The 27,782-nt window shown below is 40.4% G+C and overlaps 1 protein-coding gene across 1 annotated transcript; it reads left to right on the forward strand.

Moving 5' to 3' along the window:
- The first annotated feature begins 412 nt into the window (after positions 1 to 412).
- On the forward strand, positions 413 to 27,782 carry cngb1a (cyclic nucleotide gated channel subunit beta 1a). The gene is made up of 26 exons (XM_034133853.1): positions 413 to 439; positions 597 to 624; positions 2,201 to 2,412; positions 4,420 to 4,535; positions 4,785 to 4,922; positions 5,207 to 5,245; positions 5,733 to 5,883; positions 6,504 to 6,531; positions 7,301 to 7,501; positions 8,565 to 8,709; positions 9,416 to 9,469; positions 11,194 to 11,342; positions 12,007 to 12,228; positions 13,497 to 13,705; positions 14,502 to 14,552; positions 14,954 to 15,040; positions 15,120 to 15,184; positions 15,711 to 15,833; positions 20,351 to 20,492; positions 21,093 to 21,252; positions 21,730 to 21,827; positions 22,126 to 22,209; positions 22,593 to 22,711; positions 23,623 to 23,769; positions 26,625 to 26,799; positions 27,612 to 27,782. Exons 1-26 carry the CDS (start codon positions 413 to 415, stop codon positions 27,780 to 27,782), a joined length of 3,141 nt encoding a protein of 1,046 aa, XP_033989744.1.

The raw sequence follows: 27,782 nt of genomic DNA on the forward strand, positions 1-27,782 counted from the left end.
ATGACGTATTATTTATCCAGACCATGCTCCATGAAAAACACCCCCTTGAAGAGTTCTGTGCACACATCTTATTACAACTTTAACAACTAAATGTCACCCTTTCATATGCGTTTCATAGGCTTTATTGACATTTGTTTTGCACCTCTGGTTAGATTTTGTTGTTTTAAGAACTTGCAATGACAATAAAGTTGAATTGAATCTAATCTAATTTGTGTAACAGCTTCAATTTAGTTTTTGTTAATAAAAAATGAAAGTCCTCAGGTAGAATCATAACGTTTATAGCATCAGATATTCAGCATGTGCCCTCATCACAAGCAGCCTCAGATAATCCTGTAGATGTGTAATCACTGCGTAAGAGTCTGTCCTGACTCTGGTCTGTTGTGTTGACAGTATTATGGGATGGGTCGGCCGCATGCTTCCTCAGCCTGCTCTGAGGCTGGTGAGTCACGCACACACATTCATCTGCTACGTTTAAATCAAAATGTGGTCATCAGATCATGAATCGGCATCAATGGAGGATAATCAGACGTACACTATACAGATGATTTAAATGCATAAAGCACTTACATGTCATTTCCCCATGTGTTCTCCTGCAGGACGCCGGCTGTGACGAGGTGCAGAACAGTAAGTACATCACAGCTTAAATTATATATTTAATACTAATTTTAGAGTCTGCTGAGCACCATCCTCTAATCAAATATTTTAGAGTCTAATACCACTTAGTTTTTAATAAACTTAACCTATGTACAGGTCCTGGGCAGAAGCTACTTCCCATGCATTTGGACTGAAAACTGTTCACAACTGATGCTGAAAAGTAGCTGTTAATTTGGACAGAAATACCGTGTTCAGATAAAACCTTTGCAAATATTTTGTCAGTCAAACGTTGGCTGACCCTGAAGGATTTCAGTCCTGATTTATTTGGCCAGCTTTATTTAATGATAAAATCGGTAAATGTAGTTTAATCTCCCAGAATACAGAACGAACACTACGCATTTCCTGTGACTACTTCACAATACAAGTCATTCAGATGCTTTTAATGTGAAGCTTTAGCAGGATATACTTTACAGTACTTTAATCCATTGTTTTATGTAGGTAGTAGCACTGCAAGTTCATAAATATTGCAATACTTTCATCATGTAAAACCTTTGAGATTGACGCTTTAATTTACATTTTTTTTATTTAAAAAAACTACAGCCGTTGTTTCTGCTGACCGTTGATACAGCCACAGTTTGCAACAGCACGCTCATTGGTTGATTGATTGATGAGTTGATTGGTTAATTGGTGGGTTTGTTGGTTCATTGATTGGTTGGTTGGTTAATTGATCTTTTGATGGGTTTTCTTAGCAGCTGTGCTTTAGCCTGGTTGCTGCGGTGCTGAGCGGACTTTAACTCGGCTGCTCTTCTCCTTCTGTTTCAGGAGGATAAGGCGGCAAGAGCCCCTTAAAATAAAAGGAGAAGGGAGTCACACTGACAGCAGCTCACTTTAACTGAAGGACAGACAGACGTTTATAAAACACTGACTCCATAAATCAGGCCTGTAGCGTCTCCACAAAGCTGCAGCAATTTCAATTTCTGCAAGGCTTTGATGAATTGACTTGATATTACTGAACAAAAGATCGGGACAATGATTGCATGAAATGTACTTTAATTAGATTTCTTCAGATTTCTCTCTGATGTTGCCAATGATGAACACGCAGTGTTAATCTGCATGCTGCAGTAGAGCTACCGCAGGACAGACTTTATACCGGGAACTCCATAAGCTTTTAGAAACTGAAATGTTGACTTTTTATAGTGCAGGACAACTTCGGGGTTTTCTAAGCTTTTGCAGCTAATTCAATGCTAACTTTGAAAATTGTTAAAGCATTTTGCTCTTTGTTTATGAAAATAAAGAAATGTAATAGAACGTAACACTTTGTTGAGTGTTTTTTTGTTCATTGGTACAACAGAACATACAGGGAGTGTTAAACTATCAATAAACCAATCAACCAATCAACCAATCAACCAATCAACCCTTCTACCAAACATCTGTTGTCCCATCATGTCCAGACATGTACGGTTGTACCTGTAGGCGTGTTTTATAAACGGTGGATGTATTGCAGATGCATTAGATGTCATGCTGTGTGTTTGTATTTTGAATTCCTCAAAGTTATTTTATCAAAATGAACCACACACACATGTTTCTCCTGCCGTGTGGCGTACAGTCAGCATCGCGCAGAAGGAGAGCAATCTGGTGCTGGAGGACGTGGAAGAGGACGTGGAAGAGGACGTGGAAGAGGACGTGGAACAGGACGTGGAAGAGGACGTGGAACAGGACGTGGAACAGGACGTGGAACAGGACGTGGAAGAGGACGTGGAAGAGGTAGTGGAAGAGGAAAAGGACGAGAACATTGACGACAAGCAGAATGAGAAGAAGGTGAGAGAGGAGTCACAGAACAATAACAACCGCTTATCTTGATGCAATCATCTTTGATATCTAAGTTATTATTTCATATCCATGCCTTACTCTACACCGGGGATTATTACTTAGTTCTGGTTTTGCACATCATCTTTAATCAGCAGAAAGCAAGCTGTGGATTTCATTTCAATCATTCGTGGTCTAGAAAGGATCCTTCTAAAAATAAACACAGAATGCCTTGTAAAAAAACTACTCGAATTGACCTGAAATTCTTCTTGATCAACATGGCTTGCTAACAGGCTAATGGTAGCATTTTCTACATCCAATAGTAGACATGCGTGTAAATTGTTAACTAGAGTCAACTTGGAAGAGTACCATCGTAGTACACAAGTAGTTAATGTGTTCCCTAATAAGACGGGTACTATGTCCTTTTGTAGCGTCTGCACCATGGCTCTTTAGAGGGTACGATGCTAGACCAGAGCAGGTACAATAGAGCTTCAGTTACAAAGGTACAAGGAAAGGTAAAAAACAGTGTAGGTACCTTGGTTTATCACAGAATACTGTGGGAAGGGGTACTAAGGGAGTTCCAGAGTAGTTCAAATGTCCCTCTAAAGCAGGGGTGGGGAACCTTTTTCCTCTCAAGGGCCATTTCAATTTTTACAACATCCTCCGAGGGCCGTACAAATTATTGACCTCTGCTTAAAAAAACTAAAATCACAGCCCATTCATTTCTCCTTTCTTTCATGCTGTGCAAAGAAACAGCAACCTCTTAATCCAGATATCTTACCATGACTCGTGCATGCACGTGCACGGTGTGGCATGACCACCACAACAGAAAGATATGGACACAAGATGTGTGCAAATGTATTTAGTTTCCTATCCATGTGGACATGATTTAAGTGGGGGGCGGACCTAACCTCCTCTAGGGGGGTCCGGGGGGCATGCTCCCCCGGGAAGATTTGTTTTAAATGTTGAAGTTAAAAACATCAATCTGGTGCACTTTGAGAGCAACATTAGGAGATCTATGGATACATCTCTCAACACCTATATGAAACAGAACTGTAAACAGATTTTCTTTTTCTTTATGGATATTTTACAAATCACTCTCCTTTCAAACTGTATTCTTGTTTATTAATAACAACTTTTTTTTACTGTCATATAGTATTTTATACCTGTTTACTTTATTCTCTTGTTTTTTGTATAACTATAATGATCATATAAAGATGTGCCTTTACCTCACTGGTTGGAGAAAAAGCTTCTTATATTCGTTAGCATAGCTAGCTAACCAGATGCTAATAACAACAAAGTTATTGACAGTATGATCAGTATGACAGATGAACAGATCTCCACTGGGCTTTCAACTAAAGACACAGCCACGCAGAAACTGCGGCATGTGTACGGCTCCTTATGGGTACTGACATTTCTGAGTGCCGGAGCGCCGTTCTGGTGCTCTCCGTCAGAACTACACCCCTGTCAGACGAGACATCTACCACGTGATGACACGTTAGGCTTGTGTTGTGTTCAAGGACCCTGACCTTGGCCAGGAAAAACAGGCACTCGCTTGTTTAATTATTTTGCGATCTAGGTTTCTTTAATTTTTTGCGTGTGTTTATAAATTACCTCGAGGGCCGTATAAAATGGTCTCGCAGGCCGTATACGGCCCGGGGCCGGAGGTTCCCCACCCCTGCTCTAAAGGGTACCATGGTACTAACTTGGTGGATATAGAGTTTTGGCTTGGGAAACTATGCTCTAATACCCCTCAAAGTTCTACCAGGATAATTATATATGGTAGACTTCATGTTGGAGGGTTGTTCATGGTAATACCAGAACATCATTTGGCTGAGAGGCATAGATTTAGATCTGTAGATGTATATGTTTCCCTGACACAAAAACATCGGCAAAGGCTAAATTGTTACTCTAAACATCTGTATTGACATCTGAGACATCAGTGCATACCTACAGTAACTGATATTTTAAGAAAGGTGCTAAAATAGTACTCTTGAAAATGTTAAATCCTGTGGATAGTTGGAAAGCAGAAACGCAGAGACCCAGGTGGATCAATCCCCTGATCAATCCCCTCCAGTGATCGACAGCGTCAAGGAGGAGGCTGAAGAGGCGGGTCAGGACAACGTGGAGGAAAGGTCAGTGACGACTTCCTCTGGATAAATGACTCCCTTCTTTCTGTCCAACAAGTGCACTAAGAATGAAAATGTTTACTGATTGTTGCTTTAAAAAGTTTGGTCGAAGGAAGACATCTCAGCGACTGAAGGCCGTTCTTATTGTCAGATGTCATTAATGGTGCAGCTTCTCTGGGACACTTGCATGGTTTCTTTCAAAAGTGTAACTACCTTGAATATTGTTGAGTATCTGAGCTCTTCGCTGTGTTACAGGCTTCAGCAGCACCAGCTGGAGGAGGCTCGCGTCGCAGAGGAGATCGCCAGGATGGCAGCGGAGGAGGCCGTCCGGCAGCTGGAGGCGGAGCAGTCGGTTAAACTCGTTGTAGAGACAGTGCCAGTGTGCAACGAGCCGTAAGTCACAAAACAGCACATTTATACACACACTGTCCAGTTGAAACCCTGTGTCTCAAACACTCAGCTTTCTATAACTGACAAAGAAGACCCTTATTATGAGTCTGCATCTCAAGTAAGTATTTCAACACATAGGCTGATTCGTTTTCTGTTTTAGGAGAGGCTTTATCTGAAAGAAATTCACTTTGAGACGAATAATACTTGCACATACACTAGGTTTTCAGGGAAAAACACACATCATACACACTGATCTGAGACACTGTCTTGCTGCTTGTTCTCTACAGACTACCCAACATCCAGGAGGAGGAAAACGAGGAACCAAAGTAAGTCCATCTTCATGAAACACACACCAGCGCCCTCTCTATTTGGAGTTCCTGTTCCTAACAAAGCCCAAAGGAAGACTGGCAGTCTTTGAAGCAAATCTTCGTAGTGGCCAAACGGTGGAATTACAACGTTCTGGTCACGTGACACCATGGTGCTCAGAGAGGCATTTACTATTGAAGAAGAGGAGTGTTTAAATCAGAGATCTTACTTTCCTACTGAGCTTTCATTGAGCATTTGGGGGCTGTAAAAACCTTGTCAAGAAATGTAGGATATCATCAATTCTGTTGTGTTTATTCGCCTTGTCTTGTTCGAACCTACTTGATCTATTTTGTTGACTTGTAGTAATTTGCAACTCCTCTTAATTGTGCTTTACCTACTGTAATTGAACACACCTTATCAGTGATACAAGCCAATCAGTTAAGTTCCAGCACCAGGTCAGAAGGATCAGATCTTCAGGAGGTGTATTCTGCCCATCTTCTTCACCAGGAGTCTGAAGGAGGTCAGTCCAGCTGAAGAAGAGACTCCTCCTCCGTCAACTCATGTGGAGCCGGCATTGGAGAAGAAAGATCTGGAAAGTCCCGAACAGATCATCCCACAACCAGAGTCACAACCTCCAGAAACCCCCCCCACAGTCCAGGTGATACAGAGTCTTTAGATCCGGCAACAACTCCTCACTGTTCCTGTCGATCTGTGTTTCAAGAAGACATTGACAACGCAACAGTTTGAGGATAATTCTAGTTAATTATGATTATAACTAATTTATCTTTCCATCATTACTATCAGTTATAATATCATTGTAGTCACCAGGTTGCCTAATGTGTGCAGAGTAACTGTTACTGATGGAAGTGATGGACAACATGGGTATTCTTTAACTTTTGAAGAGCACATTTGCCAATAAATGCTTAACCAGTAAAGAGGAAACACCTGTTAATGATATCATCTGTCGGGGTCAGGTGTTATATTGTTTTACAGATTAACATCTGATTGATATTTGTCGTTTAATGCTTCACCATTGGATTGACCTATTTCAAAGGCCTTTCTGTACAATCAAATGAATGTTTTGTATAAAGTTCAAATAAACTATGATACTGTACTGTGAAAGGAAATCAAATATAGCTTACTGTAGTTCAAATTATAAAAAGGTATAACCTAAAACACTAGTGTAAATAGGCTCCTAAGCCACGGATTGGCAGTGCTTTAATCGCATTTCTGCTCTTTGAACAAGCCTGAAAATGTATGTTTTTTCTTCTTCTTTAGGTCGAAGCTGCAGAAAGTGAATGTGGAGGTAAGGACAGGAAATATGATCTCAAACCAGCCTCATCACTCATGAATAACACAGGCGAGAATAGATAGCTTTAGTTTCTGGTTTCTCTACCAATCTTTTAGAATAAGGTTTATTTTGTATTTAAATGTTCAATGTAAACGTTCCTTGAATCTTGACTGCTTTTACCGGGGTTATTATTCAGCAGCTGACTAGTTAGCTAGTTAGCTTGTTAGCTTGCTAATGGCACCATGCTTTTATGCTACACTAGTTTCAGAAATAAGGGTCTGCTATAGCTAATTAATGTTCTAATTTACATCTGATGAACATTAAATTCCTCATAAGATAAGATAAGATGAGAAGTACTTTATTGATCCCAATTTGGGATATTTTTGGTAGCAGTCAAACAAATGCGTAGTTTGTCAGCCTATATTTTTACATGGAGTTTATATTAGCATGTAGCTGTATATTTAAAAATCCCCCGGTCTCTGTAAACGTATGAATCTTCCTTGAATCTTGACTGTTTTTACCAAGGTTATTATTCAGCAGCTGGCTAGTTAGCTTGCTAGCTTGCTAATGGCACCATGCTTTTATATTACACTGGTTACAGAAATAATGGTCTAGTTAGATAATTAATGTTCTATATTAGATCTGTTATTTATTGGTAGCAATCAAACAAATGCGTAGTTTGTCAGCCTATCTTTTTACATGAAGTTTATATTTACTTAGCTGTATATCTAAAGATCCCCTGGTCTCTGTAAACGTTTGAATCTTGAAATGTTTCTCCATGCAGTTCCAGAGGTTTGTATCCCGATAAAGAGCTTTCTGCTTCGGTTCTCGCTCGCTGCTGAGTGCCTGGAGCGCGGCAGGAAGTTGATGCACGACCATAACCTGGCCCTCCCCACGCTGTCCATGCCGACCCCCCCTCTGGATCTCGCCATGCTGACCCAGGAGCTGCAGCAGCTTTCCTCACAGGCGCGGCAGTGCTGCACGAGCATCGCTAGCCGCTTAGCACGCCTTAACTCCAACTCCCAGCATCCTCAGCAGCCTTAGCCCCGCCCTCCTCCTGCAGCAGACCCTCTAGAGAAACCTTATAGTCGCCTCATTGGAAGTAGATAGAAAAAACCTTTAACGTGCCAAAATAAACCAGTGGTTCCTTATTATCGGCATCACTCCCATCATGCACTGCTGCTCTGCACGGCTACACCACGAACTAAACAGGTGATCCTACAGGAAGTGGATGTTTGTGATACTGTTGTAGCTTTTTCTATAAAGTGGTGCAGGAACGAATTATAAAACCCATAGCGCCAAGGGATCCTGACTTAACGTCAATATAGGACGAGTTGGGAGTGAGAACGTGTATAAAAACTGATTTTAATTCATGCATGTTCTCACTAGAGTTAGTTATGATAACATGATAACTACACTATATAGACCAAGGTATTGGGACACTCGTCTTAATCATTGAATTCAGGTGTTTCATTCAGTCCCATTGCCACAGGTGTATAAAATCAAGCACCTAAAACATGGAAATGTGTCAGCTTTATGCCACTTCCTGTCCACTGGTCTGGAGGTCAATAGTTTCCTGAATGTGTTTTTGGTTGTTATTCTGATTTAAGGTCTATGGTTAACACAAGCTGAAGAGATTGTTACCTTTTGTTCTACAACATAAAATACGTCAGTAACGCTGCATAAAAGTAATGTGGTGTAAATATCGTTGTATCATTGGTCCTACAGTTACCTTCCTATAATGTAACATCAGTCTGTTCAGAATTAAGTTGTTATTTAACTAATTTATCAGCTGGCTAGGTAGCTTGCTAGCTTGCTAATTGCACCATGCTTTCACACTACCCTGGTTACAGATATAAGGGGCTGCTAGATAGATAATTCACTACCACTGAATTCATCAAATTCAGTGGTAGCAATCAAACAAATGTAGTAGATCAGAAAGTATTACATTTGTCTCTGAGATGAAGAGTATCTCAGAGACAAATATAAAGTACCTCAGAATGCAGACGTTCCTTGAAGTCCTTCAGTGTTTCTGCTCCGTCCTGCAGGAAGCGGTGCTCAGGGTTTGGGTGGAGCTCCAGTGCTGAGGGTGGAGGATGTGGACTGGGAAGAAGGGCAGGAAACAAACCTGAACATCCCCCAAATTATCACAACTCTAGAACCAGAGCTCAGCGCCCCTATGTCACACCTCAGGTAACAGACATTTCCATCTGCTGCTGACAGCCTTAGTGATGTGTGTGATCGGTTTAGTGTCTGGTGTGTGGTGGAAGAAGTCCTCAGATATTGTACTGCAGTAGAAGTGGTGATACCAGAGTGTAATAAATAAATAAAGACATAACTACTGATATGAAATGTGTATGTCAGTATAGTAATGTAAAGGTGAATGGGTGAGCATAATGTGTATTAGGTGTCGTATGCCAAAACAAAGGTATGACCAAGTGAAAGCCAGAATGAGTGGTTGGCAGGAAGGAGTCCAGGAGAGAGAGAGAGAGAGACTCTGGAGCGGGGATTTAAGTGGTGAAGGAATGAGTCCTAAACCCGGACATAAGTCAGCGGTGGTGACGTGAAGTCATGTGACCGAGCTGTAGTGCCTTTATAGCATAATGTTAGCTTTTTAATTCAGAAACCATAAAGTGGTGTTATTATGTGGAGATTATCCTGCTGGACAAAACATTTGTTTTCCACGGAGATTATTTTCTGACATAATCCAAAATCACATGGAGAAATCCTATTGGACCAGGGAGATGCTGCCTTCAGGGACCAACACATAAATACAACATTCCTGCACCACTATATCACTGGTGCTCTGAGTCTGTGTTGTCTGTCTTTAGGGACAAAGCAAATACATACAGTCATGAACTTCTTGTATTTATGTCTCAATGTGTTTATGTCTCCTCAGCGCTGCAGGTGAGGAAGATGATGCAGTGATGAAGGCCGATCGAGAGGACAATGAGTGAGAGAAACTACACACACATACAAACACGCCGAAGCTGCCTTTAGTTTTTCAGCTCCCCACAAATGAACAAACTTCCAGAAACCCTGAGGTCTTCTTCACCAACGCTGAGTTCCTTTAAGTCAAATCTAAAAACATGACTTCTTTAAGCTGCTTACTCAAAAGTCTTTTGACTTGTTTTAGCACATACCGTATTTACAATGTTGTTTTAGCACCATCTCTTTTACGCATGGTTTTTATGAATCTGTTATTCCATTGTGTTTATTTATTGTGTTGTCTTCTTCTTAAGTGTTAATGTTAATGTAAAGCACTTTGAATTGCCTCTGTGTCTGAAAATGTGCGATATAAATAAACATACCTCACCTTACCACATACAGTGTCAAAGACAACAAAAAACAGGTGTGCAATTTTTTTTGAAAAATAACAATAAGACAAGATTAATAGTACAAAAACATTTAAAATTATAGACAAACAGATGGTTGAAAACAACAACAACAACAACACATAATCTGTCCTCCATGTTGACTCTTGCTGTCTTCTGTCCTCCATGTTGTCTCTTGCTGTCTTCTGTCCTCCATGTTGTCTCTTGCTGTCTTCTGTCCTCCATGTTGTCTCTTGCTGTCTTCTGTCCTCCATGTTGTCTCTTGCTGTCTTCTGTCCTCCATGTTGTCTCTTGCTGTCTTCTGTCCTCCATGTTGACTCTTGCTGTCTTCTGTCCTCCATGTTGACTCTTGCTGTGTCTTCTGTCCTCCATGTTGACTCTTGCTGTGTCTTCTGTCCTCCATGTTGTCTCTTGCTGTCTTCTGTCCTCCATGTTGACTCTTGCTGTCTTCTGTCCTCCATGTTGACTCTTGCTGTCTTCTGACCTCCATGTTGACTCGTGCTGTCTTCTGTCCTCCATGTTGACTCTTGCTGTCTTCTGACCTCCATGTTGACTCTTGCTGTCTTCTGTCCTCCATGTTGACTCTTGCTGTGTCTTCTGTCCTCCATGTTGACTCTTGCTGTGTCTTCTGTCCTCCATGTTGTCTCTTGCTGTCTTCTGTCCTCCATGTTGACTCTTGCTGTCTTCTGTCCTCCATGTTGACTCTTGCTGTCTTCTGACCTCCATGTTGACTCGTGCTGTCTTCTGTCCTCCATGTTGACTCTTGCTGTCTTCTGACCTCCATGTTGACTCTTGCTGTCTTCTGTCCTCCATGTTGACTCTTGCTGTGTCTTCTGTCCTCCATGTTGACTCTTGCTGTGTCTTCTGTCCTCCATGTTGTCTCTTGCTGTCTTCTGTCCTCCATGTTGACTCTTGCTGTCTTCTGTCCTCCATGTTGACTCTTGCTGTCTTCTGACCTCCATGTTGACTCTTGCTGTCTTCTGTCCTCCATGTTGACTCTTGCTGTCTTCTGTCCTCCATGTTGACTCTTGCTGTCTTCTGTCCTCCATGTTGTCTCTTGCTGTCTTCTGTCCTCCATGTTGACTCTTGCTGTCTTCTGTCCTCCATGTTGACTCTTGCTGTCTTCTGTCCTCCATGTTGACTCTTGCTGTCTTCTGTCCTCCATGTTGACTCTTGCTGTCTTCTGTCCTCCATGTTGACTCTTGCTGTCTTCTGTCCTCCATGTTGACTCTTGCTGTCTTCTGTCCTCCATGTTGACTCTTGCTGTGTCTTCTGTCCTCCATGTTGACTCTTGCTGTCCTCTGACCTCCATGTTGACTCCTTTGTGTCCTCTGTCCTTCAGGATGCGTCCTCCGTCCTCACCGGGCGTGGGCAGCGTGTTGCTTCAGGAGCGTCTGCTGCAGCTGGTCCAGATGTTCAAAGGTCGAGCGGAGCGTCAGAAGGAGCGTCTTCTGGACCTGGACGAGTCCGAGGAGGACAGTCCTCCAGCCAGTGAGTGAGGGGACGATTGTCCTTTATATAGATTTATTTATATACGTCTCTCACGTGTTTCCTCTGGTTATCATCGTGTTTTTCTCCGAGGTGTTGAATGTAAACATTTGAGTGTAAAGTTTTCTTGCTGAAACTGTTTTAATATTTATCTCTTTTCCTGAAATTCAGATTATTTTCCTCGCATTGAGGCAGAAATGTGTGGAAAATATGTATATTATTCTTAGTCTTTATAGTCTTTATACGTAAAGATAAATGCTCATTGTTAGGTCTTAATGTTGAATATAAATGTTTAATGCTAAATCTATATATTTAATCTTTATTTTAGTTTAATTATACATGTTAAAATCAAAATGTAATGTTATATTTTTTCAATTGAAATATGAAATGTAAATGGTTAATGCTAAATATCAGGTTTCATTACATTTACATCTAAATGTTTAAATATTAATTAGAAACATTCATATATATATCTTAATCTAAACAGTAAATGTTGAATGCAAAGTCTGATTATTAAATGTTCTTAATCTAAATGTTACCTTTTTCAAATCAAATTGTGCATCAGTTTCATTTCATTGAACTTTCTTTTTCTGTAAAATCAGAACATATCAGATATCTGTATAATAATGTAAAATGATGAAGTGATGACTCTGTCTGATGTCTGCAGCTCCGAGCAAAGCCCCCCCTCCTCCTCCTCCTCCTCCCCCTCCTCCAGAGGACCCGCCTGCAGAAGAAGATGAAGATGAAGATGAAGATGAGAAGGAGGAGTTTTTTCTCCCATTTGACATTTTGGGACATCCGGTGAAAATCCCCAAACTTCCCGTGATGCCGGACTGGCTCCGAGCCGTCGCTGCGTACCGCTTCCCCTCCAGCATCGACCAATTCACCGGTGAGAGCCACACGCATGAAGATCAACTTTCATCATACAAGTTGTTTTGTTTCGCAAAGCTTAAATTACACCGTAGTTGTTTCTATGTTATAGCAATACACCTTGAATCTTGAATCTGTTTGTTTTCATAAACAACAGTGACCTTATTCTGACCTACAGTTTAAAGGGTCCACATTTTAAAAAGCTAATAAATGAAATGATAAAAGCGATCACAGCAACATGAACTGTGTCATCTGCATAGATAACACATGACAGATCCTAATGAGAGGCATTGTTGCTTTGTCTGGCATCTCATCTTTCATTTAGTTGTTGGCACTCAATCCTTTTTGTACTACAGCGTCACATGTACTCTCCTCATTTAAAAGTTAAAGGCAAAAGGGCCCCAGTATTAAGCCCTGAGAACCCCCACATTTAACTCTATGGCCTTTCTGCTTCTCTTACAACTTTCTACTCTTCAACAATTTTAATTCTTCTCTTATTCATTTTCTTCTCTCTAAAAAACAACAACTTTCCACTCTTTGCCTCAAACCGTCTTCCCAGATGATTTTCTACTGTTTTTCAATCACTTCCTTTTCGGTTCCAAAGACTTTCTATTCTTCTCTAAAAACATTCTACTCTTCTATAGCATCTTTCTACTCTTTAACAACTGTCCAGTCTCCAACAATTGTACATTTGTCTATCACTTTCTATACTCTTACCCGACAACTTTCTTCTTTTCTTCAACAACTCTCTACTCTTCTTTAAAAACGTTTGACTCTTCTCTGATAACTTTCTGTTCTTCAAAAGCGTTCTGCTGTTCTATAAGAACGTTCTACTCTTTCTTCACTCTTTATCATTGTCCTCATCAACTGATTTCTGCATACCTCCAAACAGCGTCTGACGTAGTTGGAGTTCTAGTTGAAAAGTCACTTTTCCCCCACCTTGCATTAAGGCAAGGCAAGTTTATTTATAGAGCATCTTTCAACACAAGGCAATTCAAAGTGCTTTACAAGAATGAAAGACATTAAGAGCATTTAGAGATAGATCAGTGGAAACACGTTATAAAATTACATTTAAAAACAGTCATTAAAAAGCAAAGATAATATGAATAGCTCAATTAAAAGCAGCGACAAAAAGAAAAGTCTTCAGCCTGGATTTAAAAGTAGTCAGAGTTGCAGCGGACCGGCAGGTTTCTGGGAGTTTGTTCCAGATATTTGGAGCACAATTAATGAACTTCTCCATGTTTAGTTCTGATTCTGGAGACAAATGAAGCTGGTTTGTCTCTTCAGATCTGATCTATGTGATCTGGCTGTTCTTCGTGGTGGCGGCGTGGAACTGGAACGTTTGGTTGATCCCGGTGCGCTGGGCGTTCCCGTACCAAACCGCCGCTAACGTCCACCTGTGGCTGCTGGCCGACTACACCTGCGACTTCATCTACATCACCGACATCCTCGTCTTCCAGCCGCGCCTGCAGTTCGTCCGCGCAGGAGACATCGTGGTCAGTGAGCTACAGAAGAAAGAAATGCAACATTTGTATTTAAGTTTAAAACATGGGGGGTTCAACAAGAGGAAGTTCTGAGTCGTTCTCATGGGGGACACCAAATTATGCTTTTTATTAGATTTTAGAAAATACAAATGAATATGAATCCAACATACACACTAACATTTCAACTAAAATTATGGGTTATAATATTAACACGTACATGGGTTAATTCCTCTTATAGTCAAATCTTTATAAATGTTATTTAAAATAATTCATAAAATGCTTTGCATATGTAAAACTAATCCAAAAACAACAAGAAATTCTGAAGATTTAAAATGTATATATTATAAACACATAAACACATTTTAAAAAATCGGAATAAAACAAATATATTTTAAGGAGATTTTATTGGTCTATGAAAATGTATAGAAGGAGAACATTTAAAGTTCAATAAAACAACTTCTTTAAAAAAAACTGTAAACTAAAATGTGTCTACAACGTTAAACTATAATTAAAACTTGTCAGCATTGTTAATATTAAAAGTCTGTGTCGTTTATTTGCTAATAAATCGTAGGCCTTTCACATGAATGTTAAACACGTAAACATAATATGAATCTGTAAATAAAAGTTATTTTTCATGCAACATAAAAAAGTATATTTACAGATATGACTTTAGATTTAAGAACATTTTAAATAAAGAGGCAACCACAGGTTAATTAAACCAGGTAAATGGTTGTTGGCCAGAAACATTTTGAAGACTCCTTATTTATCACAAACAACTTTTTTTTAATGTGGAACTTTTTTATTTCAGTGTGACAAAAAAGACATGAGAGAAAACTACATGAAGACGGAGAGATTTAAGGTAAGATCCAAAGATTCAAATCTTTCTCAAACTCTTTTCTTGGGGTTTCTAACACCAACAATTAATAATACACATTATTTATACTTATGTCTCTAAGGTTGATCTATTTTTATGGTTAAACATGAAAACTTATTATCTAACTCAATTGGGCGGCAGGCTCCGTCTGTAGTGGTTTGGGAACTGAAGGGTCGCTGGTTCAAGTATATATATACATATATAAATATACAGAGTGTGGACTGGTAGCTGGAGAGGTCATTGAGCACTGAACCCCAAAATGCTCCATGGTGCTTGAAAACTGGCCGCCTCCTCCCTTTGCCACCTCGCTAACAATGCATGTGTTTGTGTCATATGCGTGTGTGTATTTCTTCTTCTTCCTCTTGTCATTGTCCGTGTGTCTTCAGATGGACGTCCTCAGTCTGTTTCCCCTGGAGATTCTTTACTATTTCACCGGAGTGAACTCCCTGCTCAGATTCCCTCGTATGCTGAAGGTCCGCCGGTTTCTATCTTTATGCATTTCCCGATTGTTAAAGATGAAATATTGACTCTCTCCTCTTCCTCCTCTCTCAGTACATGGCTTTCTTTGAGTTCAACGACCGAATGGAGGCCGTGATGAAGAAAGCGTACATCTACAGGTGAGGTTTCAACTCTAATAACCGACCCAAACTCAACACCAGTTTGTGCAATGGTCACAGAATATGATCTACTGTTTGTGTGCATGTATGTTGATTTTACCCTTTTCTCGTGCCACAGAACACGATTTACAAAATTATTTATTTTAATTGGAAGTATCTTTTTTTACCTCCACCAATGTTCAAATACAATTATTTAGAAAATCTTACTTTGTGTCATCTTCTCATGTTTTCCTCAAAGAATTCCATTTTTGGTTTTCTCCTTCACGTAATAAAACAAAAAACAAACTGGCACCTTATTGTTTATATTTAGTTATATTTGAACTCTTCTTTGTACTACCCTTTCAACTTTTATCTTATCTTATCCTGTCTTATATAAAGATTAAAGGAAAAGAGGCCCCAGTGTTGATCCCTGAGGAACCCCACACATGTTTTTCTTTCAGTGCATGTGTGCGTGTGCATTCACTTAACTGAATCTTGGTCCTTTGTTGTTGTTGTTGTTATTGTTATTGTTGTTGTTGTGTGTCAGGGTGATCCGGACCTCCACCTACCTGCTATACTCTCTGCACATCAACGCCTGCCTCTTCTACGTGGGCTCCGACTACGAAGGACTGGGCTCAACCAAGTGGGTCTACGACGGAAAAGGCAACGCGTAAGTCACTATCTTTATATAAAAATACTGATTTAGGTTATGTACAATGTTTCAGTCTGTTATTTTGGATTTAGTGTCTCTACTTTAAAGAGTCCTCTCCTGCTGATGTTCAGGTGTATATCAGTATGTAGTGTCTCTACTTTAAAGAGTCCTCTCCTGCTGATGTTCAGGTGTATATCAGTATGTAGTGTCTCTACTTTAAAGAGTCCTCTCCTGCTGATGTTCAGGTGTATATCAGTATGTAGTGTCTCTACTTTAAAGAGTCCTCTCCTGCTGATGTTCAGGTGTATATCAGTATTTAGTGTCTCTACTTTAAAGAGTCCTCTCCTACTGATGTTCAGGTGTATATCAGTATGTAGTGTCTCCACTTTAAAGAGTCCTCTCCTGCTGATGTTCAGGTGTATATCAGTATGTACTGTCTCTACTTTAAAGAGTCCTCTCCAGCTGATGTTCAGGTGTATATCAGTATGTAGTGTCTCTACTTTAAAGAGTCCTCTCCTGCTGATGTTCAAGTGTATATCAGTATGTAGTGTCTCTACTTTAAAGAGTCCTCTCCTGCTGATGTTCAGGTGTATATCAGTATGTAGTGTCTCTACTTTAAAGAGTCCTCTCCTGCTGATGTTCAGGTGTATATCAGTATGTGGTGTCTCTACTTTAAAGAGTCCTCTCCTGCTGATGTTCAGGTGTATATCAGTATGTAGTGTCTCTACTTTAAAGAGTCCTCTCCTGCTGATGTTCAGGTGTATATCAGTATGTAGTGTCTCTACTTTAAAGAATCATCTCCTGCTGATGTTCAGGTGTATATCAGTATGTAGTGTCTCTACTTTAAAGAGTCCTCTCCTGCTGATGTTCAGGTGTATATCAGTATGTAGTGTCTCTACTTTAAAGAGTCCTCTCCTGCTGATGTTCAGGTGTATATCAGTATGTAGTGTCTCTACTTTAAAGAGTCCTCTCCTGCTGATGTTCAGGTGTATATCAGTATGTAGTGTCTCTACTTTAAAGAGTCCTCTCCTGCTGATGTTCAGGTGTATATCAGTATGTCGTGTCTCTACTTTAAAGAGTCCTCTCCTGCTGATGTTCAGGTGTATATCAGTGTGTAGTGTCTCTACTTTAAAGAGTCCTCTCCTGTTGATGTTCAAGTGTATATCAGTATGTCGTGTCTCTACTTTAAAGAGTCCTCTCCTGCTGATGTTCAGGTGCATATCAGTATGTAGTGTCTCTACTTTAAAGAGTCCTCTCCTGCTGATGTCCAGGTGTATATCAGTATGTAGTGTCTCTACTTTAAAGAGTCCTCTCCTGCTGATGTTCAGGTGTATATCAGTATGTAGTGTCTCTACTTTAAAGAGTCCTCTCCTGCTGATGTTCAGGTGTATATCAGTATGTAGTGTCTCTACTTAAAGAGTCCTCTCCTGCTGATGTTCAGGTGTATATCAGTATTTAGTTACCTGATGTTCAGGTGTATATCAGTATGTAGTGTCTCCACTTTAAAGAGTCCTCTCCTGCTGATGTTCAGGTGTATATCAGTATGTACTGTCTCTACTTTAAAGAGTCCTCTCCAGCTGATGTTCAGGTGTATATCAGTATGTAGTGTCTCTACTTTAAAGAGTCCTCTCCTGCTGATGTTCAGGTGTATATCAGTATGTAGTGTCTCTACTTTAAAGAGTCCTCTCCTGCTGATGTTCAGGTGTATATCAGTATGTAGTGTCCTCTACTTTAAAGAGTCCTCTCCTGCTGATGTTCAGGTGTATATCAGTATGTGGTGTCTCTACTTTAAAGAGTCCTCTCTCTGCGATGTTCAGGTGTATATCAGTATGTAGTGTCTCTACTTTAAAGAATCATCTCCTGCTGATGTTCAGGTGTATATCAGTATGTAGTGTCTCTACTTTAAAGAGTCCTCTCCTGCTGATGTTCAGGTGTATATCAGTATGTAGTGGTCTCTACTTTAAAGAGTCCTCTCCTGCTGATGTTCAGGTGTAATATCAGTATGTAGTGTCCTCTACTTAAGAGTCCTCCTCCTGCTGATGTTCAGGTGTATATCAGTATGTCGTGTCTCTACTTTAAAGAGTCCTCTCCTGCTGATGTTCAGGTGTATATCAGTGTGTAGTGTCTCTACTTTAAAGAGTCCTCTCCTGTTGATGTTCAAGGTGTATATCAGTATGTCGTGTCTCTACTTTAAAGAGTCCTCTCCCTGCTGATGTTCAGGTGCATATCAGTATGTTCGTGTCTCTACTTTAAGAGTCCTCTCCTGCTGATGTCCAGGTGTATATCAGTATGTAGTGTCTCTACTTTAAAAGAGTCCTCTCCTGCTGATGTTCAGGTGTAATATCAGTATGTAGTGTCTCTACTTTAAAGAGTCCTCTCCTGCTGATGTTCAGGTGTTAAAAAGATGCAAGTTAAAAGTCCTTTATCAGTATGTAGTGTCTCTACTTTAAAGAGTCCTCTCCTGCTGAGGTTCAGGTGTATATCAGTATGTAGTGTCTCTACTTTAAAGAGTCCTCTCCTGCTGATGTTCAGGTGTATATCAGATGTAGTGTCTCTACTTTAAAGAGTCCTCTCCTGCTGATGTTCAGGTGTATATCAGTATGTAGTGTCTCTACTTTAAAGAGTCCTCTCCTGCTGATGTTCAGGTGTATATCAGTATGTAGTGTCTCTACTTTAAAGAGTCCTCTCCTGCTGATGTTCAGGTGTATATCAGTATGTAGTGTCTCTACTTTAAAGAGTCCTCTCCTGCTGATGTTCAGGTGTATTATCAGTATGTAGTGTCTCTACTTTAAAGAGTCCTCTCCTGCTGATGTTCAGGTGTATATCAGTATGTAGTGTCTCTACTTTAAAGAGTCCTCTCCTGCTGATGTTCAGGTGTATATCAGTATGTAGTGTCTCTACTTTAAAGAGTCCTCTCCTGCTGATGTTCAGGTGTATATCAGTATGTAGTGTCTCTACTTTAAAGAGTCCTCTCTCTGCTGATGTTCAGGTGTATATCAGTATGTAGTGTCTCTACTTTAAAGAGTCCTCTCCTGCTGATGTTCAGGTGTATATCAGTATGTAGTGTCTCTACTTTAAAGAGTCCTCTCCTGCTGATGTTCAGGTGTATATCAGTATGTAGTGTCTCTACTTTAAAGAGTCCTCTCCTGCTGATGTTCAGGTGTATATCAGTATGTAGTGTCTCTACTTTAAAGAGTCCTCTCCTGCTGATGTTCAGGTGTATATCAGTATGTAGTGTCTCTACTTTAAAGAGTCCTCTCCTGCTGATGTTCAGGTGTATATCAGTATGTAGTGTCTCTACTTTAAAGAGTCCTCTCCTGCTGATGTTCAGGTGTATATCAGTATGTAGTGTCTCTACTTTAAAGAGTCCTCTCCTGCTGATGTTCAGGTGTATATCAGTATGTAGTGTCTCTACTTTAAAGAGTCCTCTCCTGCTGATGTTCAGGTGTATATCAGTATGTAGTGTCTCTACTTTAAAGAGTCCTCTCCTGCTGATGTTCAGGTGTATATCAGTATGTCGTGTCTCTACTTTAAAGAGTCCTCTCCTGCTGATGTTCAGGTGTATATCAGTATGTAGTGTCTCTACTTAAAGAGTCCTCTCCCTGCTGATGTTCAGGTGTATATCAGTATGTAGTGTCTCTACTTTAAAGAGTCCTCTCCTGCTGATGTTCAGGTGTATATCAGTATGTCGTGTCTCTACTTTAAAGAGTCCTCTCCTGCTGATGTTCAGGGTATATCAGTATGTGAGTGTCTCTACTTTAAAGAGTCCTCTCCTGTTGATGTTCAAGGTGTATTCAGTATGTCGTGTCTCTACTTTAAAGAGTCCTCTCCTGCTGATGTTCAGGTGCTATATCAGTATGTCGTGTCTCTACTTTAAAGAGTCCTCTCCTGCTGATGTCCAGGTGTATATCAGTATGTAGTGTCTCTACTTTAAAGAGTCCTCTCCTGCTGATGTTCAGGTGTATATCAGTATGTAGTGTCTCTACTTTAAAGAGTCCACTCCTGCTGATGTTCAGGTGTATATCAGTATGTAGTGTCTCTACTTTAAAGAGTCCTCTCCTGCTGATGTTCAGGTGTATATCAGTATGTAGTGTCTCTACTTTAAAGAGTCCTCTCCAGCTGATGTTCAGGTGTATATCAGTGTGTAGTGGTCTTTACTTTAAAGAGTCCTCTCCTGCTGATGTTCAGGTGTATATCAGTATGTAGTGTCTCTACTTTAAAGAGTCCTCTCCTGCTGATGTTCAGGTGTATATCAGTATGTAGTGTCTCTACTTTAAGAGTCCTCTCTCTGCTGATGTTTCAGGTGTATATCAGTATGTAGTGTCTCTACTTTAAAGAGTCCTCTCCTGCTGATGTTCAGGTGTATATCAGTATGTAGTGTCTCTACTTTAAAGAGTCCTCTCCTGCTGATGTTCAGGTGTATATCAGTATATAGTTCTTTATCTTTCTCATACTGCCTGTGTTGCAGCACCTCTTTCCACCCTCTGTCTGGAACCAGATTAAAGACAGTATCACATGTATTGTTTTTCTCACAGTTATATCCGCTGCTATTACTTTGCGGTGAAGACGTTGATCACCATCGGAGGACTGCCGGACCCGACCACCGTCTTCGAGATCTTCTTCCAGCTCATCAACTACTTCGTCGGCGTCTTTGCGTTTTCCATCATGATCGGGCAGGTCAGCCATTAAACTCTTATTTCAGAATATTATTCATTGAATGAATAGAAGGGAATACAATCCTTAAAGATCAGTGGGTGCAGTGCTTTGTTACTCGCCACACAGCGGGTACATGTTCAGCATTACAAAGGGACAGAGAGACTTATGTATTTAATAAAGAGGCATATACAATTTAAAAAACGAATTACATTAACATGGTAAAAGTAGCAGCATTATGAAAACGCAAGATAGTTAAAAGCGATAAAAGTATTAAAGCAGCCATTGATAACATTGTAAAAGTAAAGTAGTAAACTAATGATAATGAGAATTATGATTACAAAATCATCCCTATCTTATTTTGAATCAATGTCGGTCAAAATAATTGCAGTAAAATATTGTTTTGAAATTGTGTAGCCCTAGATTTCATCTTCACGACTCGACTTTTTTTTTTTTAAACGGGATTATGAGTAGTGTGGATATTTTGTTCCTTCCCTTGGAGAAAAAGGTCGAGGCGTCATTCCCGTCTTCTCCGTCAGCACTACCCCTATAATAACAAAATGTATGACATGATGTATGTAATGTAAAATGATATAAATGTGTGTTTCTGTGATTTTGTCTCAGATGAGGGATGTGGTCGGGGCAGCGACGGCCGGAGAGAATTACTACCGAGCGACTATGGACAGCACGATGAAGTACATGAACTCTTACAACATCCCCGCACCCGTCCAGAACCGCATCCGCACCTGGTACGATTACACCTGGAAGAGCCAGGGCATGCTGGGTAAGATACATCATTACAAATGTACATGAGTAATAGCACAGCACAAGTATAAATGCAAAATATACTTTAAATATCAAAAGTTAAGTTAAATGTTACATATTTTTAGTTTGAATTATTAATACTGATGCATTTACATGTACACATTATTTGAATGTTGTAACTGTTTGCAATGGGGCTAATTTAAAAGTGTTTTTGAGTAACTATATGAGTTTACTACCTAAATAATCAACACATCAACCTTTTATACAAAAATAATGTCTAAAAAAAAGTATGCACAGTACCTCAAATTGCAGTAAAGTACTGCAGAAAGGAGCTTCAGGGTACTATTCAAGTACAGTACCTCATCATTATATTACTCCAATTGATGATTTTAGCAGTTTTATTTAAAGAAACTGAGATATACAGAAGTTAATGTGTCCCTAAACGTCTCGTGGTGCGTTCAGGGACATTGAGAGTGTTTGGATGTGTTCTCTGCAGATGAACAGGAGCTCCTGGTGCAGCTTCCTGTAAAGATGAGGCTGGACATCGCTGTGGACGTCAACTACGCCATCATCAGTAAAGTGGCCCTGTTCCAGGTCAGCAAACTTTAATAACATCAAAATAATACAATTCAATATTTAAAATGCTTTGTGACACCACGAAATAATTTCTGTTTCTGTTTCATGTGAACAAATTATTATAAATAAAATATGAAAAACGATTCCTTTTTTCATCAATTTTATTTGTCCATATTTATTTATTTCATTTGACTTTTTATAATTCAGCATAATTATTCCCAATTTAATTCAGGGGACTCTTTTATATTTCTATATTTCCATATGTATTTATTTATTTATTGAAGTATAATTTGTATCTATTTTCTCTGCCTTTAAGGGCTGTGACAGACAGATGATGTTCGACTTGCTGACGAGACTCAAATCTGTCGTCTACCTGCCCGGAGACTTCGTCTGTGTGAAGGTAACACACACCTGTGTGTGTGTGTGTGTGTGTGTGTGTGTGGTGTGTGTGTGTGTTGTGTGTGTGTGTGTGTGTGTGTGTAGTGTGTGTGTGTGTGTGTGTGTGTGTGTGTGTGTGTGTGTGTGTGTGTGTGTGTGTGTGTGTGTGTGTGTGTGTGTGTGTGTGTGTGTGTGTGTGTGTGTGTGTGTGTGTGTGTGTGTGTGTGTGTGTGTGTGTGTGTGTGTGTGTGTGTGTGTGTGTGTGTGTGTGTGTGTTGTGTGTGTGTGTGTGTGTGTGTGTTGTGTGTGTGTGTGTGTGTGTGTGTGTGTGTGTGTGTGTGTGTGTGTGTGTGTGTGTGTGTATTAACCTGTGTGTGTGTATTAACCTGTGTGTGTGTTCTGCAGGGGGAGATAGGGCGTCAGATGTACATCATCCAGCAGGGGGCGGTGCAGGTGGTGGGGGGTCCTGACCTGCAGACAGTATTCGTCACCATCAGAGCGGGCGCTGTGTTCGGGGAGATCAGGTCAGAGCAGCTTCGTGTCTGCGTCACAGTAATGTCCTGTAATTAAATCCTGTTAACTTGTTAAAGACACGGTACAGGGTGTGAGTGTTTTCAGAGTGCAGAGATCAGTAGACCAGAGTCCACACAGTATCAGAAGGCTTTATTTATCCCGGGGGAAATAGCTTGGTGTATGTGGTATTTCTGTGTTGTTCCCTGAAGGCAGCATCTCTCTGGTCCAATGGGAATCTCCGTGTCAAACAAACGTTTATGATTCTTTTAGTTCAGTTCGCAAACATTTCCCAAATTGGGATCACTAATATACTTCTTATCTTCTTATCTTATCTTATATAAATAATCATAAATTATATAAAATGATAATTGATGAAGAGCATGTTACTGACTCTTGGACCTTTTCTATAGTTAACATCACATTTTGTTTTGACAGACAAACCCTTCAGGCCTTATATTTTGAGAAAGGGCAACGGACATTCTATATTATTTTCGGACACTCGAGAAAATAATTATTTAGTTTTGATGTGCATAAAACACTGAGAGTGTTCTATATTAATATTAGCCTGCTTAACCTACAGTATGCTAACTTTTGTTAACAAGTTAATATAAAATGGTTCAGAAATGAGTCCTAAAACCAGAGCCTAGCCTCGTCTGGAAGTCAATGGTTTCCTGAATGTGTTTTTGGTTGTTTTGTTCCACGACATAAAATACGTCAGTAAATACCCCACTGGTGGATTTAGAAACTGAGGTTTCTAACAAGAGTCTAAATGAGACGACTAAACATCTTCGAGCCCAACATTTTGTGGCGGGAACCAGGGAGATGTTGCCTTCAGGGTCCACTACAGAAATACTCGGTGCTCTGAAAATCGATGTTCAGTTTTCTCTGAAACCTGCTGACCCCCTCCTCTGTGATTGGTCAGTTTGCTGGCGGGAGGCGGTGGGAACCGGCGCACGGCCGACGTGAGGGCGCACGGCTTCGCTAACCTCTTCATCCTCGACAAGAAGGACCTGGCAGAGATCCTGGTGCACTACCCCGAGTCACAGAAACTCCTCCGCAAGAAGGCCAAGTAAGAGAGTCCTTTCTCTGAAGTGCTGCCTGGCTCATGTCATGGGTCACTGTGCAATAAAGCTTATAATACTTACATACAGAAAAAGGGAAGCTGCTAAACTGTGTTCTTCATGTTAGACGATCAGAATCAGTATTCCTTTAGCGGGGAAATATAAGTGTCAAGCAGGTTAACCTGTTAAGCCCGAGAGACCCCGGTACCGGGGCACTGCCGCAACATCTTGCAGGAAACAGTGTCTGAGGGCATGTTCATTTAATAAACTATGAATGTTTTATATCCATGTAACAGGAAGAAACTCATCTAACTGATCTTTTTTTTTTTTCAAAAGAAAACCCACAATGCTAACACTGAGCCTCTGAATTAGCAACGAGCAAAAAATGCTAACAGATTACTGCACCGAAAATCACTCACAAAACCTTATTATTTATCTCTTCTCCACATCCATGACATCGATTCACATCGTGAGGTGACACAGAATCGATAGGTACCCTCATTATCACTGAATTATACAAATTTGCGACGTTATAAACAAAAACAGACATCAAAACAGGTGACGCTAGGTAGCTAAAAATGCTAACAAGGTTACCTTGGCTCTGTAGTCTCTCCAAAGTGGTCTTCAATGGCATTAAAACGATAAAAACGCTGCTGAAGTTAATCCATAGGTTAATCCAATGTGTCTGTGTCCCTTTGAAATGATTTCTGATAATCCATAATCAAACAGACGGATAATCCATGCTATTCCGTTTCTAGATGTCAGAGCTAGAGTGTAGCTTCACTCTAATGCAAAATTACATGTGCAAAGCCCCCACCTTTTTTTTTCACAATGAGTGTGTGTGGGGGACTCCCCCTTCGATTCTATTGGCTCTAACGGTCAGAAAGAGGTGTCAACCATCAAAATCGAGCAAGGGGGGCCAGAGATATGGAAAATCCACCCAAATGACCCCAGAAGTGGTTTATTTTTGCTAAAAAAGGTCAAATGTCACTTGTTTTGCATCAATCTTGATACAGGGTACTTATTATATGTTGTACTTTGGATTCCTAAAGCTTTTAGTCTACTAACCCATCATCCAAGGGTAGTTTTCACTATAAGTAAAAAATCATTTTTGGACGGACACTATAATTTACAGTTTTTTACTATGTTCAATCTGAATTTTCTTTAAAATAAAAAACATCTATATTGATTCTGACTTTTCTACATCCAACTCACAGGTTTATCATTACTTTGAGAAAAAAGATTATTAATTTAACCCTTTTAGAAGGGAAGATATGGTCATTTGTTCTGGGAATGTCATTTTCGAGCCTGAGACCTGAAAAACAGGCTCAGGGCTTAACAGGTTAAAAAAGGCAAGCAATGATAAAGCTAAGCTAACGTATTAATATAGGTTAAGTAATATAAGACAAATAAGAAGACAACCATGGTGGGTAGCCGCAATTTAAAACCTAAGTGACATAATATGGTGGTGAGACATTATAACTAATGTATGTTTTTCACATAACAGTGATTATTGACACAGTAAAACTGGTCTATTTTGTACGTTCCAGGTTTATTAACAGTGTAATCAGTCTGTATTGTGTGACCATGCTGCTTCACCTGAATGTACAGCTAGTTTCAAAGATACAAAGGCTTTTCTGAAACTTGCACAGCCATTAGTCGTAGATGATTGAAGATCTTGGGACTCCTCCCCGTAGATCCTCTGGACAGGATTAGTCCGTTGGTAATCCTCTCTCAGGTGGCCTGCGTTAGAGCTCAGATCCATCATGGAGCTGCAGCAGAGCGGGTAGATGTGCTGGACCTGGAGCGGGTGTTGGTACAGACCTCCAGGGATCTAAATGTCTTTGTGTGGCTGGTTGTGTAGAAAGTAAGGTGTAAATATATGTTCTTAACAGCAGCAGAGTATGAGTTTATTGGACCATTGGCATAGAGAATTAAAGTTGTGTTGTGTCTTTGTAATAGTTTGTGTTTCTGTAGTTGTTGTGTGTCTCTTTCTACTGACTTTGTGTCTTCTTGTGGTTGCCCCTTTTCGGAGCTGTCGTTTTAGGTATTTTTCTGTTTTATGTGTCTCTTTGTAGATTTGATGTCGCCTTGTAGGTTCTTTGTGTCTCGTTGTGCTTGTTAGCCTTTTCATAGCTCTTGTGGGTCTCTCGCTTATGTTGTGTTTCTTTCAGGTCGTTTAGTCTCCCCCTTGTTTCGTGGCTTTTGAAGTCATTGTGTGTCTCTGAGCCGTCGTTTGTTGTCTCTATGAGGTTGTTGGTCGTCTCTTTGCGGTTGTGATGTGCTGGACCTGGAGCAGGTTTTGTGTCTCTTTCTACTGACTTCTACTGTTTTGTGTCTTCTTGTGGTTGTGTTGCCCCTTTTCGGAGCTGTCGTTTTAGGTATATTTCTGTTTTATGTGTCTCTTTGTAGATGTTATGTCTCTTTGAAGTCATTTTATGTCTCCTTGTAGTTTCTTTGTGTCTCGTTGTGGTTGTTAGGCTTTTCATAGCTCTTCTGGGTCTCTTTGTGCTGATGTTGTGTTTCTTTGAGGTCTTTTTGTGTTTCTTTGAGGTTGTTGCGTGGCTTTTTGAAGTCATTTTGAGAGTGAGGTTGTTTGGTGTCTCTTTGAGGTCATGTTGTTTCTCTATGAACACCTATTGTGTCTCTTTAAGGTTGTATTAGTATTTTGTGTCTCTTTTTAACCATTTTGTGTCTCTTTGTAAAGATGTTGTGTGTTACGTTCTCTGTATTTGTGGTTGTAATGCCCCTTCTCGTAGTGGTTGTGGGTGACATATCTGTGTCTGAACCTGCATTATTAAATGTTTGTGTTTCTCCTTTATATCCTCCTTCCACCCGTCCCTGTGTCTCTGTGTTTGTGCAGGATGATGCTGTCCAAGGACAAGAAGCCAGAAGAGAAGGTCAAAGAGGTCGTCCCGCCCCGAAAGGAAACCCCCAAAATGTTCAGGGCGGCGCTGAAAATGTCGCAGCAGCAAGGACTCCAGGGATCCTTCTCCGCTCTGAGGAAGACCTTCAAAACCTCTGAAGGCACCTCAGAGGTGAGACAGCATGACAGCTTTATATATATAACTTTACTTAGTCTTCCCTTTAGTGTTTACTTCCTGTCTGTCATCTTCTTCTGTTCCCTTTAGTGTTTACTTCCTGTCTGTCTTCTTCTTCTGTTCCCTTTAGTGTTTACTTCCTGTCTGTCTTCTTCTTCTGTTCCCTTTAGTGTTTACTTCCTGTCTGTCATTTTCTTCTGTTCCCTTTAGTGTTTACTTCCTGTCTGTCTTCTTCTTCTGTTCCCTTTAGTGTTTACTTCCTGTCTGTCATCTTCTTCTGTTCCCTTTAGTGTTTACTTCCTGTCTGTCTTCTTCTGCTGTTCCTTAGAGCGTCCTTAGCAAAGGTTTGCTATCGATAAATAGCATATTGTTAGGAAAAGATCACTGTTCACAGACTTGAGCTTCAATCTCAGGATCCATGTATCTGTGATCCTCTCCAGAATGGAAGTAGTCATCACATACAGAGCATCAACTAGTTCCTGAACAGTGTCCTTCACATGCTGATATCCAAGAGAGGGAGTTACACAGTCACAAGATGGAGGAATAGAAAGCAGTATTCAATGTTTACTTCAGATTAGCTCCACGTCAGAAATGAGCATGCTTGTCATATGTCTATCTCCATAGAGGCTGAATCATCATGTTCATCACATAGCTATCATATGCCTCAAACAGTCCTGATGCTCTTCTAGGTAATCATACATCCTGTCATGTTCACAGCTACAGTTGGGATACCTTTGTTAGCATGTTACTCTCATGTTGGAGGAGTACATTCAGGATTTTACCAACACTTTCTATACTTCTTTCTGCAGGTTTCTCAGCTGCCCCCCCCCTCCCCGGTTCACCGGCGCTGTCCGATCCCTCGCGTCACGGTGCAGGACGGAGAGGACGCCGTGTCGGAGACGCCCTCCATCACCATCCGGATGACCCCCCGGCTGCAGGGCGAGGAGACGCTGTCTGTGGAGGTGCCCAGGAACGCCTGA

This window comes from Trematomus bernacchii, unplaced genomic scaffold, assembly GCF_902827165.1.
Source record: "Trematomus bernacchii unplaced genomic scaffold, fTreBer1.1, whole genome shotgun sequence".
Lineage (NCBI taxonomy): Eukaryota > Metazoa > Chordata > Actinopteri > Perciformes > Nototheniidae > Trematomus > Trematomus bernacchii.